The sequence below is a fragment of the Phodopus roborovskii genome, unplaced genomic scaffold (genome assembly GCF_943737965.1).
Source record: "Phodopus roborovskii unplaced genomic scaffold, PHOROB, whole genome shotgun sequence".
Taxonomy (NCBI): Eukaryota; Metazoa; Chordata; class Mammalia; order Rodentia; family Cricetidae; genus Phodopus; species Phodopus roborovskii.
In genome coordinates, this window is record NW_026126604.1 from 104,977 (window position 1) to 123,060 (window position 18,084).

An 18,084-nucleotide genomic window follows, 5' to 3' on the forward strand; every position below is an offset into this window, starting at 1 on the left:
TTGGGAGATTAGGAGGGAGTGAAGCTCAGTACTAATAGAGTCCCATGAGTCAAGTCAAGAAGTCACCACTGCCAAGAATTTCTGAGCTGCAAACCCAGAATGCAACTAGAAGCCCACACAGCTGGGTGCCTCAACCTCCCTCTTGGTTATTGGGAGCAAGCACACCAGGTCAACCTAATGCTATCCAGAAGCTTGGCTGCAAGGGAACCTGAGAAATGCCATTCCTAGTCACATGTTTCACCAAAACTTTTATTACAGCAGAAGTGAGGCTAATTTCCACTATGCCAACTGGATAGCTCTTTGCTATCCTAGTCCATTTCAGCAGGACATGAGTTGCTGTGTTCTTCCATCTATGGAGAAAAAGAAAACTCTGCTCATCCCATCCCCTTTACTTATCCCATCTGCTATAAAAGTGTTGTGTTTAGACACTTGTCTTCTTGGCAGTGAGCCTAGCCTTTAATGGCTGATCCATCTCTCCAGCCCCAGACATGTCCCAGTGAATGCACAGGGCACAGAGCCCAGATGATGACACAGAGGAGTAAAAGCTGAAGACTGCTTCCCAGTCACATCTTTTTAATGCCAGTAGGTGTGGTAGAAAGGACAATGAATCTCCAAAGATTTCTGCATGTGTGATTATGTTATCTTCCATGATAAAAGAAATTCTGCAGGTTTATTAGGAACTTCAAGATGTGAGCTGGGACATGTCACCAAGCTTCAGTCTGATCCTTGGGCCCCACATAGCAGAAGGAGAGAACCAATTCCACCAAGTTGTCCTCTGGCCTCCACCAGACACCTGGACACACACACACACACACACACACACACACACACACACACACACACATACACACAAAATAAAATGCCAAATGTGGTGTTCACGAACACACTTTTAATCCCAGCACTCAGGAGGCAGAGGCAGAGGCAGAGGCAGAGGCAGAGGCAGAGGCAGGTAGATCTCCATGAGTTCAAGGGCAATCTGGTCTATGTGATGAGTTCCAATACAGCCAGAATTCCTGTCTCAAAAAAAAGAGTGTAAGATAGAGGGATAAGTTTCTCCTGTTGCTGGCTTCAAAGGTGAAGGAAACAGATCAATAGCAAGGCATATGTGCACAAATCCAGGTCAGAAACACAAGTGAATAACCCTAGGATTACAGACCCCAGTGTTGTAGGCCAACAGACCATAGGCTGCTAGAAATCACAGAAGCCTTGTGATACTTTGTGCTTTAAATTTTTGAAATATAAATACAGCTGTCACAGAATACACAAATATCCACAATTAAACTGTGTGGTTATGCATACTTTTCCCTCCTTTTTCTTCTGAGGGCTGAAATACCTAAGAAATAGAATACTTAGATAAGACTTTGCTACCACTGCTGGGCGTATTCCACACCTTTAATCCCAGCACTAGGGAGGCAGAGACAGGGAAATCTCTGTGAGTTCAAGACCAGCCTGGTCTACAGAACAAGTCCAGGACAGCCAGGACTATGTACAGAGACTCCCTCCATGGTGTGTGTGTGTGTGTGTGTGTGTGTGTGTGTGTGTGTGTGTGTGTAAATATATTTGCTGAGAATAGAGGGGAATGAAAACTTCTATGCTAGGAACATGGTAGGCATGGGCAAAGATGTGGCTACTCAGGAGAGAATAGAAGACTTCATGGGAAACTAAAGCATAACAAGTGAGGGGCCAGGGCCTCCAGCCTCTATGTAGCTAGTGACACAGGTGAGGCCTTTTTCAGCTCCTGGCTTTACAGGCCCTTGTTCTCACTCTGAATTCATTGCAGAGCCCTGTAAGGTCAGCAGATCTTGCTTTAAAATTCGATGACTATCAACTTCGGGGCAATGGTGACACACACTTTTAACCCTAGCACTGGGGAAGCAGAAACAGGTGGATGGCTATGAGTTCCAGACCAGTCGGGTCTACACAGATAGAGTGTCAAGAAAGAAAGGGGGAAGGAAGAAGGAAGGAAGGAAGGAAGGAAGGAAGGAAGGAAGGAAGGAAGGAAACCTTCAAAATAAAGCAGAGTCTTTATGTGTGAACAAATTTAAAGGAAAAACTCACTATTTCTGGTTTCTCTGTTGCTGCGCAGAGGTTTCATCAAAAATTATTCCAGTTCAAAAGTGTATGCAAAGTCATATCTGCATCTGACACTTTTGTGTCTTCATTGCCCTGGGTTTTAATAATGGTTCAAGAAACTCGAAGGCTAAGAAAAACAGATAAACATTTAATGGCTGTAACAAAACATAAAGGATGGTGTTAGATGAAAAGTTTAAATACCCCAGCAGTAATGTCATGGCCAATGTAATAAATCAGATCACGCTGAATGTGCAAATCCAGGTTTAATATTAGCAGAACAAAGCAACTCCTGAGTGACCTTTGGGAAGGCAAGGGAGGAATAACATAGCAAATATGGCTACTAGGTCTTATATAGCCCTGTAGTCCTGGTCTTGAGCAGTCCCAGGGAGGGGCTGACTTTTGGTGGGATTTCTCTGGGTTGGGGGTTTGGAATGGAAAGCATGAGACCAGATTGTGGAATGGTGACCCTAGCTGGAGATCCTCAACCTCCAACATTTTGGGTATATATGGACAGCAGTAGAGCTTCAACCATAACATCCCAGACTCCTTGGGTATAGGATGCCAGGGGCTGAGTGAGATAGAGCATCCATGAGAACATCAGAGGGATGATTTATATTTCAGAAATTGTGTAAAATAAATGGTTTTCTATGAGAAAGAATGGGGAAGATGACAGTAGGCAGCACTGTGTGTGTGTGTGTGTGTGGCTAAACACACAGAAACAATCCATGTTAGACAGCCTATCGAAAAAAATACTGCCATTGCCAAGAAGTAAATAGTAATGGCATTTAGATGTAGAACAAGAGTCTTCTCTTATTTTCTGAACTTTAACACACAAGGCATTCACTAATGATCAGGAATTTTCTCCTAACCATTTTAGTTTAGACCAAACAAAAGTTGTAGCACCCCTTTAAAGAAAAGTTGCAAAATGGAGATATGAAATAGGGAAATTATTGTGGAAGCAGCCAGTCTTCAGACTTGGGTCACAGAGTGACAGGAATATATCCATCTGTATCTCTAGGAGACTCCAGCCCACAACATTTTGCCCACATGGCCAATGGGCAGAATTTCCCTGGTTGCAGGTGATAACTATGGGGCCCAGGACAGCTCAGCCACACAGCTGCCATGACAGGCTTAATAAAAACTAGCCAGGGAGTAGGCCTGAGTTTCGGTGTACTGACAGGCAACACCGGATTCCAGGAAAAACCACCAACTGGCACCTCACCCCAACCTCTGTTATGATTAAAAAACCCCACCCCAACTGAGCTCGAGGCTCTACAATCTGGTACCATTGGGTCAGATACATGGAGGGTCCAAGCTAGAGCTTGAATAAAGGCTCTTTGCTTTTGCGTACAGATTCAGACTCCTTGGTGGTCTTTTCCTTGGTCTTTGGCGAACTTTGCTATCTGGGCATAACAATGACAAACCAAATTATTTAGACTTGGGCAAACCAATCACTTGAAACTTCTCATCTGTGAAACGGAAAACTGCCTGTCTCTCAATACTTTTATACAGATCAACTCCTATAACACAGGTAAAGGACATAACTAATTTCAGAAAATGACAGTATAGGCCACATGCATGTCTCTAATTGGGACACAGATGTTTGCTTGCTCCCTTCATTTAGAAATACTACGGTCCCATTTGCCATTTGTTTGCTCTGCAAACCTATACAGTTGAAAGCTTTGAGTGCAGCGAATACGGTGTCAGAATGTCAACCTTCTGAATCCTAAACGAGGACTTTTAACACAAGCTTCAAATGTGAACATTTCATATTGGCAGCTACTTCCAAATAAACTATTTTTTTTTTTTTAGAATGAGTCATCTACTCCGTTCAGAAATTGTGGAGAAAAAACCCTCCCTAAGGCTCCAAACTCTAGCAACTGACTGGAATCTAAGGGAAGGTTTCCTATTCTGTCTTTTTCCATCTGGTTTCCGATTCCACCCCTAAAGACAACTGGGGAGCCTTTTGTGATAAAAGCTGTCTCAAGTTCCGCACCACAGTGACTGTCCTTCACTGAAGCTTCCTTCAGACGGAACAAAGTCTCAAGAATACAGCAGGTGTTTCTGGAACTTCTCCACTTCCTACAACTTCTGGAATCCTCCTCAGGATCCACCAAGACAAGCCAAGTTAGCGAAACCTCCTCTACATCCCTCGCCGTGCCCTTCGGTAACCTAGGTTACAGTCACGCCCTCCTCTGTAATTGACCAATCATAAAGGTATGACGTTAACGGACAGGGTTTGCCTAGCTTGAAGCTCACAGCAAGTCATTGGCTTGAAACATCTGAACGGAAACGGAAGTGCTCTTACATCTTGCAAAGATGAGTTCCTCTGCTGTGGAAGTTCCGAAAGCGTGAGTGAGGAAGTCGCGGGCCGGGTCTTCCGGGGGGCGGAGACTCGCCTGCCAGAGCAGGAGGGAGGGAGTCGGCTGGCTTCCAGCTGCAGGTCAGAGCCCCCAGGTCACCCCGGCTGTCCTCGGGGCCATGGTGCTCTAGGCGACACCCAGGTGAGGCGGCGATTACGCCGCGGTGCACCGGGTGCATGCCGGGTGGCCGGCGAGGATGCAGCCCGCACCTGCGAGCATCTCGAGCGGCCGCCACTGCAGCAGCTGCAACCACAGCGCGACCCGAGGACGCGGCACCAGCGGCTGCTAAATTTTTCCCTATAGAGTGCCAGAGGAGAAAACAGCCGAAGGGGAGAACGCGCCAAAATCTTGGTTTAGTTCGTTTTCTTGGCTGTCGAAAGCTAATTTGTTTATGAAAATGCCCTGCGCGTGTAATCGGAACAACTGGAGGCGATGGATCCGACCACTGCTCGTACTTATTTATGTAGTTTCCATCCTGATCTCGGTTCCCTTGTGTATTTGGGAACTTCAGAAACTGAAGGTAAGAAGGTCTAGCACCTCTACCCTTTCTTATACTTGTTGGCAGAATCCCTTTGTCCTCTTAATGCTTGGGGTCTGCAAAACATTTCGTCTTTGAACATAAACCGACCCGTCTAATTTCATTTTGCCGCTACAAGTGGAGGCGGAACCGGGTGGAGGAAATAGTTAATGTTGCTGCTTAGAATGCTTTGCTGATACCCATCAGTTCCCAGATTATTCTTGAAATCAGATCCACTGTGCAGATATTGATCTTGACCAGACCAAATAAAACTACCTTGAGAGCTATGTTCTGGATTTTATAGGCCTCCAGCCTAATTCCTGGAATTAAAGGATTCCCATTAGTTAGACTTTGCTAATTGTTTTTTTACATTTGAAGATACATCTTTTGTTTCTTTATTCAATGAGATAAAGTCTCATGTAGATCAGGCTGTTCTGGAACTTGTTATCTAGGATGATCTTCATTCTCAGTGGTTCTGTTTATTCAACGCTGGGGCTGGAACCCAGGGCTTTGTGCATTTGAGGCAAGCAATCTACCATTGCCACACTTGAAGTTACACCTTAGTCAAAGCAAAAGTTTTACGCAAGTTCCTTCTGTATTTGTTTATTTTAAAAAAAAAAAAAAGTATTTGTTGGTGTATGTTGGTCTACTCATGGGATGGCCCATTTGTCAGACGGCTTGCAAGTTGGGGGAGTGGTTCTTTCCTTTCATCATGAGTGCTGAGTGAGGACTAAGCTCAAGGGATGGGCGCAGTTGGAGGCAAGCATCTTACCTGAGCCATCTTCCTAGCCCATGTTTTATTATTTGTTGATGTCAATATTGTGACATTAGGAAAGCATTACAAGTTGGATACCTAGGATATTTGTAATATATGTATAAAATGAACTTAGAATTATCAGTTATTAATAACCAGAAAGTAGGCTTCTTTTGTTCGCTAAACTTTTGTTGGCTTTTTTTAAAATTGACAGTCCACACAGATATTTAAGGCTATTATAATTATATTAAATATTTTTTACTTGTTTTTAGGTTCTTTGAAATTTGTCCACCCATATTTAGGTGTGGCAATCTTAATATAATTTTCTCTTAGTACTCCTTGAAATATAGTATAGGAAGATAAATGGAACGTATATGACCTTTCTTAGTTGTGAGCTTCAACTGTAGTTTTAAAGTGCCACTAAGCTTTAAGACCCATTCTAATCAGCAGTGCAGACTGCTAAAACCCCAAGTCGAGCCCTTCAGGTTCTGCTAGGGATGTTTAATGGAGGACCTGCAGGTGAGCCTGTCATGTAATGCAGTTGGATGTGCAAGTCTAGACCTCAGAACAGTTTAAACTGTAGATACACATGGGGGTCTTGTTCTCTACTCACTCTGCCATGAGAAAATGCCATAAACTGGGCTGTGGAAGATGGCTCAGCAGGTAGGGCAATAACCAGAGAGCCTGGCCACCTGGGTTCCCTCTCTGTAACCCATGTGAATGGTGTCTGTGGCAAGATGGAAAGTGGACACAGAATTGCCTGGAAGCTTGCCAGCTAGCTAGCATGGTGTGTGCAGCCCAGGAGCAGAAACCAGAGAGACCCTGGCTTTATAGAAGGAGCGCTGACTTCCTAGTTATTCTCTGACCTCCACACATGCAAAGCATGTGTTTATATACACGAACCGAGTGCTTTCAGGAGCATAGTTTTTCATAGTCTTGAAAAGCATTTTGGAGTCAGATATCATGAGGACCAGAGAGAGAGGGGTTGCTGCCTGAGGAGGGTGCTCTCAGGTTGCCAGGCTCTTCTGAATCCTCAGGTGGGTGAACCACTCATTTTGAGATCACCAACCCTCTGAGACTATGACCTCATTTCACCTAAATGACTTCCCATCAGCCTTATCTGCAAATATGGCCATTCACATTAGGGGTTGAGTTTCAGCTTATGAAAGGGTCAGGGCAGAGACAAGGAACAGCAAAGGACCTGGCACCAATATTTCACAGGAATTTACAAAGAATCAATGAAGCGAATGCCTGGGGAGGGGGTTTCAAGGAGGACATTTTGAATGGTGTCCCCTGTTGCCACCCTGTCACTTTAACAAATAGAAAGGTCATTGGCGAGCTTAGTGATTTCATTGGAGTTCGAAGAACCAGAACAAAATTGTTTGAGTAGGAATGTGTGATGGAAACTTAGGGTCAGGAGAATCTGAGTCTTCAAGATTCTGACTCTGAAGGGGCCTGAGAAATAATAGAACAATAGAGAGGACTGAGATTAAACAAAGGGTTCGCTTTTGAGTTTAAGGTTAGAGACATTAACTAGAGCATAGCCTCAAGAGAGCTCTTACTTACTCTGTAACTATGATTTTATCTAATCCTCTTAGAAATGCAAAATGCAGGAAATTCCCTCTTTAAACAGATGAGGGCACTGAGGCAGAGAGAAGCACCCGAAGTGATACTATGAGGGGCACATGATGACAGCAGGGACTCATTTTCCTGGTCATTTGGCTTATGATTGTTTGAAATGGAACTTTGTGAGGACACTTGGTCTTTAGTAGTCCTCAGCATCATGGGTGCTGGTCCTCACCTACAAACAGCAAGCAAGAATGGGCAAACATATCATATAAGATGTTTGTTTGTTTGTTTGTTTGTTTGTTTGTTTTTGAAGAGGGAGGGTTATATTGTCTGGCTGTCCTGGAGCTCACAGAGACCCTTCAGCCTCTTCTTCCCAAGTTGCTGGGATTAAAGGTGTATGCTACCACCCTGTCACTCCAGCTCCAAGGAATCTAGCACCCTCTTCTCCCTGAGCAGATAACCACACTCACACATGCACATATGCACATATCCAACAGACACATTTGTGCATATAATTTTTTAAAAAGTAAATCTTTTTAATTACTACTAGTTATTTGGGAAATACCAAGCAGTATTAGTAATCAAATGAAAATTTGAAAAATAAAAATATTGATCTTTATAGTTTTAATATCAGAGTCTAAACTAATGTGTTCTTTTGTATTTCAAGGTTGGAATACACACTAAAGCATGGTTTATTGCTGGTATCTTTCTGCTGTTGACAGTACCTGTGTCCCTCTGGGGAATTCTGCAACACTTGGTGCATTACACACAACCCGAACTTCAAAAACCCATTATAAGGTCAAATCTTAATATATTTACTATTACTAGTATTGACTGACTTAATTCATAAACATATTAAATGGGTTTCTTTGTTTTACTTTCCATAGGATTCTTTGGATGGTCCCAATATACAGTTTGGATAGTGTAAGTACATTTTATTGCACTGCATTAAGAATTCTTAGACTAGAGAGATGGCTCAGTGGTAAGGAGTACTTTTTGCTCTTCTAGAGGACCCAGGTTTAATTCCCAGCACCCACATGGCAGCTTACAACTATAACTCCAGTCCCAGGGAATCAAATTCCTGATTTCTGTAGGCACCAGACATGAACATAGCATACATACATACATGTAGGCAAAATACTCATACACCTAAAATTATAAATAAATCTTTTAAAAGAAAGAATTCTTTCATGACTTTTTGTTTTTGTTTTTGTTTTTCCCAGTGCAGCAGGGTTTCTCTGTGTAACAATCCTGGCTGTCCTGGAATTCACTCTGTATACCAGGCAGGCCTTGAACTTAAAGATCCGCCTGCCTCTGGCTTCTTAGTAAGTGCTGGGATTAAAGGTGTGTATCACCATTGCCTGGATTCTTTTATGATCCTTAACTATGCTTACTAGGGAATGCTTAACAAGTTAATGAACACAAATATTGACCAAAAAAAAAAATGAAGTTTTTCACTTTTTTTTGGGGGGGGGGAACAGAGTTTCTATGTATCCCTGGCTGTCCTATCCTAGAACTCACTCTGTAGACCAGACAGGCCTCAAACTCAGAGATTCACCTGCTACTGCCTCCTCTGAGTGCTAGGATTAAAGTGTATACGACCATAGCCCAGCTTTTCTTTCCTTTTTTTCTTTCTTTGTTTATATTTTTGAGACAGGGTCTCACTGTATAGTTCTGGCTGTCCTGAAACTCACCAGGTTGACCCTGATCTCACAGAGAGCCCTCTGCCTCTGCTGGGATTAAAGGCGTGAGCCACTAGCCAGGTTCACTTGTTTTTTTGATATTGGTAAGAAAGATAATATAATGAAAATGCTGGTATTTCGAATGTTTTTAATATATAGCTGTTTTCCTTGCTCAGTTGCTTTGATTTTAAGGTTAGTGGCTCTAAATCCTTTAAAGAATGTAAAATTATAAATTGCTGTCATCCATATGCAGCCACAAGGGACTACTTTCCCACCTCAGGCATCAGAGTGTGCTGGTGCTCAGTTCCCCTCTGCAAAATGTGTACCTAGTATATGGACTAGGTGCATCTCTCTATACTCACAGCCATCTCTAGCTGGCTCATGGTACCTGATAGAATATCAGTGCTATAGGCAGGTTAAGAGGACCTCTATGAGTTCGAGACTGGCTTGGTCTGCATAGTGAGTTCCAGAGTGCAGACATGGGGTCTGACTGTTTCAGATGTTTCTGCTCCAGGGTTGGCTGGACCCATAGAAGCAGATTCTCATAAGGATGCTGATAGTTTACTTTCATGCTTTTTAGCTATTAAGTCTTTTATTTATACTCCTATACCCCCCCCCCAAAAAAGAAGGAGAAAATAAAAGGAAAAAAGACTTTCCACAGTGGATATAACTACTCTGGTAATTAGTTATAAAGAAAATTACATGCCTTTATCCCATCACTCAGATGGAACTCTGAGTTGGAGGCCAGGTCTACATAGTGAGTTCCAGAATATCCAGGTTATATAGATCCTGTCTGAAAAACAAAACAAAATAAAAAGTCTTCAGCAGCATTTTCTGTGATCATGTCTTTTTCTGAACTTCAAATAATTTGAGAACTCAGTTAACTTTTCTTTTTATGTTCATTATTTACCCCAAGCACTTTCCTTTTTTGTTTAACTGTATCAAAGATGCTTGTTGCATTTTAAGGGTGTGTTACAGGACTTGGGATGTAGCTCAGTGATGGAACACAGCTTTGTATTGTTTAACCCTCAGCATTCCCTGTCCTCCCCAAGTAAATTCATTCTGGATTATTTTAGAGAGTTTATGGCACATATGATGAGATCTCCCAGATTCTAAAGTTAGCTTCTGTGAGTAGCATGAATTTGAATGGTAATTCACATTATTTAAGCTGTGATTCTTTAACTTCTATGCTTTTCCACAGTGGTTGGCTTTGCAATATCCCAAAATCGCCATATACGTGGACACCTGGAGGGAGTGTTATGAAGCTTACGTCATTTATAACTTTATGATATTCCTTAACAACTACCTAACCATCCGATTCCCAAACGTGATGTTACACCTGGAAGCTAAAGATCAGCAACAGCATCTCCCTCCACTATGTTGCTGTCCACCATGGGCTATGGGAGAGTAAGTATGTTTGGTTTTAAAGGGCCTCTGGGTGGGTTTTAAATGTCAGTCAGCTCTCTGCAAGGGACCGAGACAGTAGGCAGAGCCCTTTCCCTACTTAGCACATAGTACAGTTTGAAAGAGAACAAAATACATTTTTACAATGTATATGTTGGGAGGTTTTTTTGTTTGTTCTTGTTTTGTTTTTACATTGCTCACCCCAATGGAAAAGGTCATGAATGATTGCAGGAGAAAACCTTAGAAAATATTTAGTCATCATCTTTTTACAGTTTGGAATTGGATTCTATGGGGTCTTGTGTGTGATCACATGATCACGCAACTAATTGTCTTGCTGCTGTGACAAAATAACAGACAAGAGCAACTTAGGGGCACTGTTTGAGGGTACAGTCCATTATGGTAGGAATGGCATGTGGCATCTGCTGTCAGGAAGCAAAGAGAGATGAAAGCTGATACTCAGCTCCCTGCCTCCCATTCTTCATTCCAGGGCTCTAACCTGTAGAATATGCTGCCCAGCCCGGGTAGTTTCCCTTGTCCCAGGAAAAGTCTGAACACATTCACAAGGAAGTACATCCTGAGTGTAATTGCTTTCTGTATTCATGGGCACAGGCTCACAGCTCATTTGTGCCTCAGTGCTTCTGGAGCTGTGTTAGTTAGGGCTATCACTGTCAATTCTATCAGCAGAATTACTGAGATAGTTCAGTTTATTTGTCTCATAGATTCAGATCATTTGGTCCTGTTGATTTGAGGTGTGTCATGGCAAGAGTAGGAAACAGGGAAAGACCAAGGTCCCAACATCTCCTGTTCCTTTTGTTCTGTGTTGCACTATAGTGGAGCTAAAGGGAGGCTTTCAGAGGTAAAGTCATTAAATCATTTCAAAGCGGTCTTCAGAGTTCCTTGTTGCCATTCACATTCTTATCCTACCGTCATTTAGGAGAACAAAATTGGCAGAATTCAATGTAATTGATGTCATTTGTCAAAGTGATTTTAGTTTGGAGGCTTTGAGATGTAATGATGCCACTGAATAGTTGAGATGCTATATTCTGTCTTTTGCAGAATGCTGCTCTTTCGATGCAAACTAGGGGTATTGCAGTACACTGTGGTCAGACCAATTACCACTGTTACAGCATTGTAAGTATGACCTTCCTTTAGTGTTTTTTTGTTTTTTTGTTTGTTTGTTTGTTTGTTTGTTTTTTAAATCTTCATGATACATGCCTGGGAATATAGCTCAGTTGATAAGAGTGTTTGCCTTGTATCCACAAAGACCTGGATTTAATTCCCAGCACCACAGAAACCAAGTGTAGTGATTGATGGCAAATAATACTAGCACTTAATGAGAGTTTAAAGCCCAACTGGGTCCTGTCTTAAAAAATAATGTATGTTCTTAAATAGGAAAAACAATGCTGATTAATGTTTTAAATATATGTACAAAAGCTGGGTTCCATTACAATAATAACAGTGCAAAGAATTGCCACGAGATTTACTTCCGAGAGTAGACTGTAAAACGTATCACAAAAACAAAACCTCCTTTAGTTGGGTTAACCACACAGATTTATTTTCTTTCTTGTTAAGAGTTTATTAGGAGCACTGTTCTTAATTGGTGCTGCCTTTCTTTAATCCTAGCACTTGGAAACATAGGCAGGCAGATCTCTGTGAGTTCAAAGCCAGCCTGGTCTACAGAGAGACTAAGTCTTAAACACACACAAAAACCAAAATATGAAACATACTCAAACTGCCTAGGAAACTGTTCTCTAAAAAAATCCAAAAATGTCAATTTATATGATTCATTTGTTAGAGCTCACTTAATGTCCTTCAACTCACAAAATGAAAGTTTAACTCTATTTTACTTTTGAGCTAAAATTACTTATGGAATTATGCTTTCTTTCCTTGCTGCTTACAAGCTGTAAGCACATAACTTAATTCTTGTGGTAAAATTTACTTGTGGTGTGGGGGTGTCTGGATCTTCAGATACTTACCTGCAAGGTAATTTACAGGAAAAGGTGAGCTGGAGTTAATTAACATTTATCAGTCAAGCTCTCCAAAATTAGGCCTTGTTTTGTTTTGAAGTTAATGGTTATTCTGTAGTTTAATGGTTCTTAGTTTATAATTCAAGTTAAAGGGAATAATTATACATATGTAGAAAAAATGTTTCTCTGTTAGTAACTGTAGTACAGTGATTTCCATAGGCTTACTGAAGCACACTGACTCTAAATTTGTGTTCAGGGGTAGAGAGCATTCAGTGCTTAAGAGCATTTGGTACTTTTGCAGAGGACTCAGGTTTAGTTAAATCTGGTTCCAGAGTATTCAACACTCTGTTAGGGCACTGCATGCATATTGTCACAAGTAAAACATTCTTATACATAAAATGAGTCTCTAAAGGGTACATATTAGGATATGGTTAACTTGATTAGTCATAAAGTTGATTTTTGCCATTTTTAAGGATATGTGAGATTGTTGGTGTCTACGACGAAGGGAACTTTAGTTTCTCCAACGCTTGGACTTACTTGGTTATAATAAATAATTTGTCACAGCTGGTAAGTAAATCATCATTCTTCTTAATTATACTAATTATACTAAGTTAGTTTCTGTTGCTAAGTATTACCAGGCACTATTACTTGAGAAAAAAAAAAATTACCTTTTAATCTACACATGGAACTTGAAACAACTTTAATGTATGCCTTTATACAATATCGAAGTACAATAATATGTCCATGAATGATTTGGTGACTTACATGCAGACCTGTTTGCTCTTGTTACTGCACAGCTGTATAAGCTGTTTACCTTCTAAATAAACAAACAAACCATAATTCAATCGGCCTATTCAGTAAGAGGAAAAAGTCTAATTGGCACCTTGGAGGCAGAGTTTGAGAACAGCCAGGGCTACACAGAGAAACCCTGTCTCAAAAAAAAAGAGAGAGAGAGAGACTGACGTTATTTTAAAATGGGTGCTGTTCTAGGAACTGAAGGGCTCTAAAGACAGTGTTTGAGCTGATGGTATGTCATTCAAAGTTTTAGGTAGTGTTTTCTACAGTATAGTAACTCAAAACACTTCTCATACATACAGTATTAGACGTGTATAATGGAGCAGGGCATAGCATTGCACACCTTTAATCTAGAATTTAGGAGGCAGAGGCAGGCAAATCTCTGAGATCTAGGCCACCCTGATATACAAATTGAGTTCCAAGACTGCCAGGTCTACATAGAGGAACCCTGTAGTCTGAAGAAATGGTCAGAAGTGTCATTGCTTTCTGAGATGTAATACCCAATTTAAGAAAGGACTGGAAGCACTCTTAACCAGGTGGGCATAATTTGGTCCTCCCACTAGCATTTAGAAATAATAAAAGTAAACCTAATGAAACATACACAAAAGTTAGCTACTTTCAGTTCAAAAAGATTCTGGGGAACAAACTTTTATTTAGTTCATGACAGATGTTAGAAAGTTGGGTTATAAGTGATGTGATGGAATATGTCTGGAGTATTTACCTAGCACAGACAGCTCTGGGTATGATCCTAGCATGAGTGTAACAGTTCATATGTTCATATGAGAAATGGCTCAGTGCTGAATCTCAATTTGTTTTTTAACAGTACTAGAGCTTGGACCCAAGGCCCTATGAGTGTAGGACAAGTACCCTGCTTGGCCCTGGCTCCAGTGAAAGGATCTGAATAACTTTGTTCTCCTTTCCTGCTTTTACATCCTGAAGTATTTTAAATGAGCTATCTGTGGTTTTAATGGGAAAAGTAATCTTTCAGAAATGCTTCTTGCTGTTGAAATACTGGTTAACTAGCTGACTAAATCAGGAGCACTTTAAGAAGGGCAGCTGGAGTAACCTGCTGCTCTCAAGGAAAGTTGTATGATGCAGATTTCATGGTCATAATTTTATTGAAACTGTACATATTTAATGTGTTGACTTATAAACTGTGTGTGTGTTGTGTAAATGTTACACAGAGTAGTTAATCTAAGTTTTATAAAAGTGGCAGTAATTTGTGTTTAAAGCATTAGCAAATATATTTGCCTTCTTCTTTTGGCTGAAGGAAACTTTTACCTTTTCTTCTGTTCATGTCATTTGCATATTGCTTTGAGCCCCAGTATTGAACACTTAGAAACATATTCTGGAAAAATGTTCATATCTCTCTTGAGAAGTCTCATATATATAGTAAAGGCACTAAAACATTGCTAATTGGCCCTAAGTTCCACCTGGAACGCTACTGTAACACGGGCTCTGGTTTTGCCTCTAACAATTCTGTCTTTCCTACTGCAGAGTCTTAAATGTTGCTTTTGTTTCTAGTTTGCCATGTACTGCCTCCTGCTGTTTTACAAAGTGCTAAAGGAAGAGCTCAGCCCTATACAACCTGTTGGCAAATTTCTTTGTGTCAAACTCGTAGTCTTTGTGTCGTTCTGGTAAGTATTGGTTTTTCTTAAATAATTTCTCTCATTTTGTAAATGCCAATAAAACTGTTGGTTGAGGAAGCTTTTTAAATAATGTGACTACAGTGCCAGGCTCAGTGATGCCTGTCTGTAATCCCAGCACTTGGAAGACTGAGGCTGGATTTCCAGTTTAAGGTCAGCCTGGGCATGAAGAGGCTCAGCAGCTAGGAAAGTTTGCTGTATATCCAGAGGATGACAATTTAGTTCCCAGCATCTTTGTCTGGAGGCTCACAACCTCATGTAACTCTAGCTCTGAGGGATTTGAAACCCTCTTCTGCCTCTATGAGCACACACACACACACACTTTTTTTTTCAAAGGAGTCCCTTTAGCTTTTGTAAGATTTACGAAAACAGGGCTGGAAAGATGGCTCAGCAGATGAGCCTCTGGTGGAGGACCAGGGTTTTGTTCTCTGCACCAACATGACTACTGGGTCACAGCCACCTTCTGTAACTTCAGACCCAGGTAGTTCTAATGCCCTCTACTGGTATCTGCAGGTATCTGCAGGCAAAACTCACACATAAAAATAAATATTAAAAATTATTTTTAAAAAACGTTTAAAGGAAAAAAAAACAAATAATCTTAGTCATGTGTGGTGGTACATATCTGTAATCCCAGCGCTCAGAGGGAGGCAAGAGAATCTCAAATTGTAAGTTTGAGGACAGCCTGCTCCCATGTGATCCATCAGTGATCTTGTATCTAAACAATCAAAGTAGTCAGATGGTCACTGTGACATTGAAAAGATGAATCTGCTTGGTGCCGTGGTGCATTCCTTTGATCTCAGCTCTCCCTGGGGAGGCAGAAGCAGGTAGTTTTCTGTGAGTTCAAGGCTAGCAAGCTCTACATAGCAAGTTTGAGGCCAGTCAGAGTTAGAGTGAAACCCTGTTTCAAAATGAATATATTACTTAAACTTATAATTCTGTCATAAATGAAACTATCAATTTGGGAGAAAACAGTTAATGATGTGGGGAAGTATTTGTCAGTGAGTGTCCTTTAAAAACAAGGTCAGAATGCATAGCTTATACAAGGCCCTACTGTCTGTCCTCAGTGTTGCAAAGTAAACAAAAAAGGTCTACATGATGTTAGATTAAAAACAGGATAGGTAATAAGTTATATGTGTGTGTGTGTGTGTGTGTGTGTGTATGGTTTAGCAATTCAGTAAGGAGAAAAGAGAAAGATTCCATGAAATTATACTGTAACTATGAGTATGTGAGGCATCACATGCAATCTTCTACAGAAGTCATTGTTAGTATGTGAGGCACACGTCACATGCAGTCTTCTACAGAAGTAGCTTATTCTATAAAACTTCTAGGACTCAATAATATTATAATTCAGATAATCTGTGGGCTGGCAGGATAGCTCAGCAGGGAAAGGCACTTGCTATGCATGCCTAATGAACTGAGTTTGAATCCCAGAACCCTTATAAAGGTAGAGAACCAACTCCACAAAGTTGTTCTCTAGTACCCTGCCACACTAACCATAAGAAGTAAGGTTCAAAACTGAAAATATAGGGCCAGTGAAATGGATCAGCAGGAAAAGATGCTTGCCATTACCAAGCCTGACAATTGGCGTTCCATCCAAGAGCCCACAAAGTGCATGGAAAGAAATGACTCCTACAGGTTGTCCTCTGACCTACACACAACATGTTACATATATGCACATGCACAGCCAAAAATAAATATTAAATTTTTTGATTCTAGTAATTATCCATGTATGGTGACATATGCCTTTAAGCTCAGCACTTGGGAGGCAGAGACAGCCAAATCTCTTTTGAGTTCAAGGCCAGGTTAGTCAGCAGAGCAAGTTTTAGAACAATCAGGGATACAGAGAAAGATCCTGCATCTAAATGGATGGATGATAAAATGAAATCCTAGTAATGAGTATACCTGTAAACACACTTGAGTATCAGGCCTTTACTTACAAGCTATTAGAACTTAGAATCTAATTATTTGTACAATTGTATAAACCAAATGAGGGAGTTCTGAGAATACGTAATGAAATTCAAGGTGAATGTATTTAATATAAGCACAACTTGTTTGGGAATGTGCCCTGAAGGCAGGATAGTGGGGAATCCTAGCACTGAGGATTAACTGTTTTTGGTTGCACATTTAAGTCTTTTTTGTATGTGTGTGTCTGTTGTGTGAGTGGGGACATGTGCATGCCATGTGTGCGTATGGAGATGAACAACTTTGGGTGTTAGTCCTTGCCTTTCCTTTGAGACAGGGTCTCTTAATTATTCACTCAGCACACATCAGGCTTGCTGGCCTGTAGTCTTCCCAGGATTGTCTTACCCCACCTCTCAGTTCACCATATAGGAGCACAGGGTTTACAGATGCACTACCATGCCAGCCTCATCTGGGTTCTATGATTTGAACTTAGGTCCTCATGCTTGTGTGGTAAGTGCTTTACCAACTGAGCCATCTTCATAGCTCCTAATTGCAAAAAAAACAGTTGGTCATTTCATGATTTAGATTTGACATTAGTCTTTTCTTAACATACAGGCAAGCAGTACTTATAGCTTTGTTGGTTAAGGTTGGCGTTATTTCAGAAAAGCGTACGTGGGAATGGCAAAGTGCGGAAGCTGTAGCCACAGGCCTACAGGTAAGTAGCCGTCTGTGTCTGAACACAGGGATTTCACTGTTTAAGCTGTCTGATGCAGTGTCGCCCCGAACCTGCCAACATGTAAACAGTGGGCAAACTGTTAGCTTACTCTGTAGTGAGGACCAGGAACCCTAGAGAAGTAGGTACTGATTGGTAATGATTTCATTCCTGGTCCCTTTCGGTACTTGGGTAACAGATGGAGAAATACTTGGCCAAGGGAAAGCCAAAGAGATATAAATCTTGGCTTGTCAAGTTTTGAAGTGAAAAAAAAAATTAAAATGAATAAAATCTGGATTATATTTTAAAAAGTTATTGACACCCTAAGTAACTTTGAAAAAGTTAGCAGTTTGAAAAACTAGATATAACCCAGAGATGCTTGATATTCTTGTGGCTGTTGTAGGATTTCATCATCTGCATCGAAATGTTCTTTGCGGCGATTGCCCATCATTATTCCTTCTCCTATAAACCCTACGTGCAAGAGGCAGAGGAAGGCTCATGCTTTGACTCTTTCCTCGCTATGTGGGATGTGTCAGATATCAGAGATGATATTTCTGAACAAGTAAGACGTGTTGGTAAGTAACAACTGTCTAACTTTTGTTAGTGTGACTATGTCTATAGCGGGGGTCAGGGGTGGGTATGTGCACGTGTGGTCAGAGATGAACCTCAGGAGCTGTCAGCTTAGGTTTTGGAACAGGGT

At 41.1% G+C, this 18,084-nt stretch overlaps 1 protein-coding gene across 1 annotated transcript; it reads left to right on the plus strand.

Annotated features, from left to right (window-relative positions):
• Positions 1–4,833: 4,833 nt before the first annotated feature.
• On the plus strand, positions 4,834–17,967 carry Tmem184c (transmembrane protein 184C). The gene is made up of 7 exons (XM_051205900.1): positions 4,834–4,956; positions 10,160–10,365; positions 11,419–11,493; positions 12,803–12,896; positions 14,649–14,761; positions 17,288–17,387; positions 17,788–17,967. Exons 1-7 carry the CDS (start codon positions 4,834–4,836, stop codon positions 17,965–17,967), a joined length of 891 nt encoding a protein of 296 aa, XP_051061857.1.
• The last annotated feature ends 117 nt before the right edge of the window (positions 17,968–18,084 follow it).

Excerpts from the sequence above, each read along its gene's own strand:
- Tmem184c (XM_051205900.1), top strand. The coding sequence starts at position 4,834 with ATGCCCTGCGCGTGTAATCGGAACAACTGGAGGCGATGGATCCGACCA. Across the intron at positions 11,494-12,802 it reads ATTACCACTGTTACAGCATT|GATATGTGAGATTGTTGGTG; the intron begins GTAAGTATGACC and ends GCCATTTTTAAG. Across the intron at positions 12,897-14,648 it reads TAAATAATTTGTCACAGCTG|TTTGCCATGTACTGCCTCCT; the intron begins GTAAGTAAATCA and ends TTTTGTTTCTAG.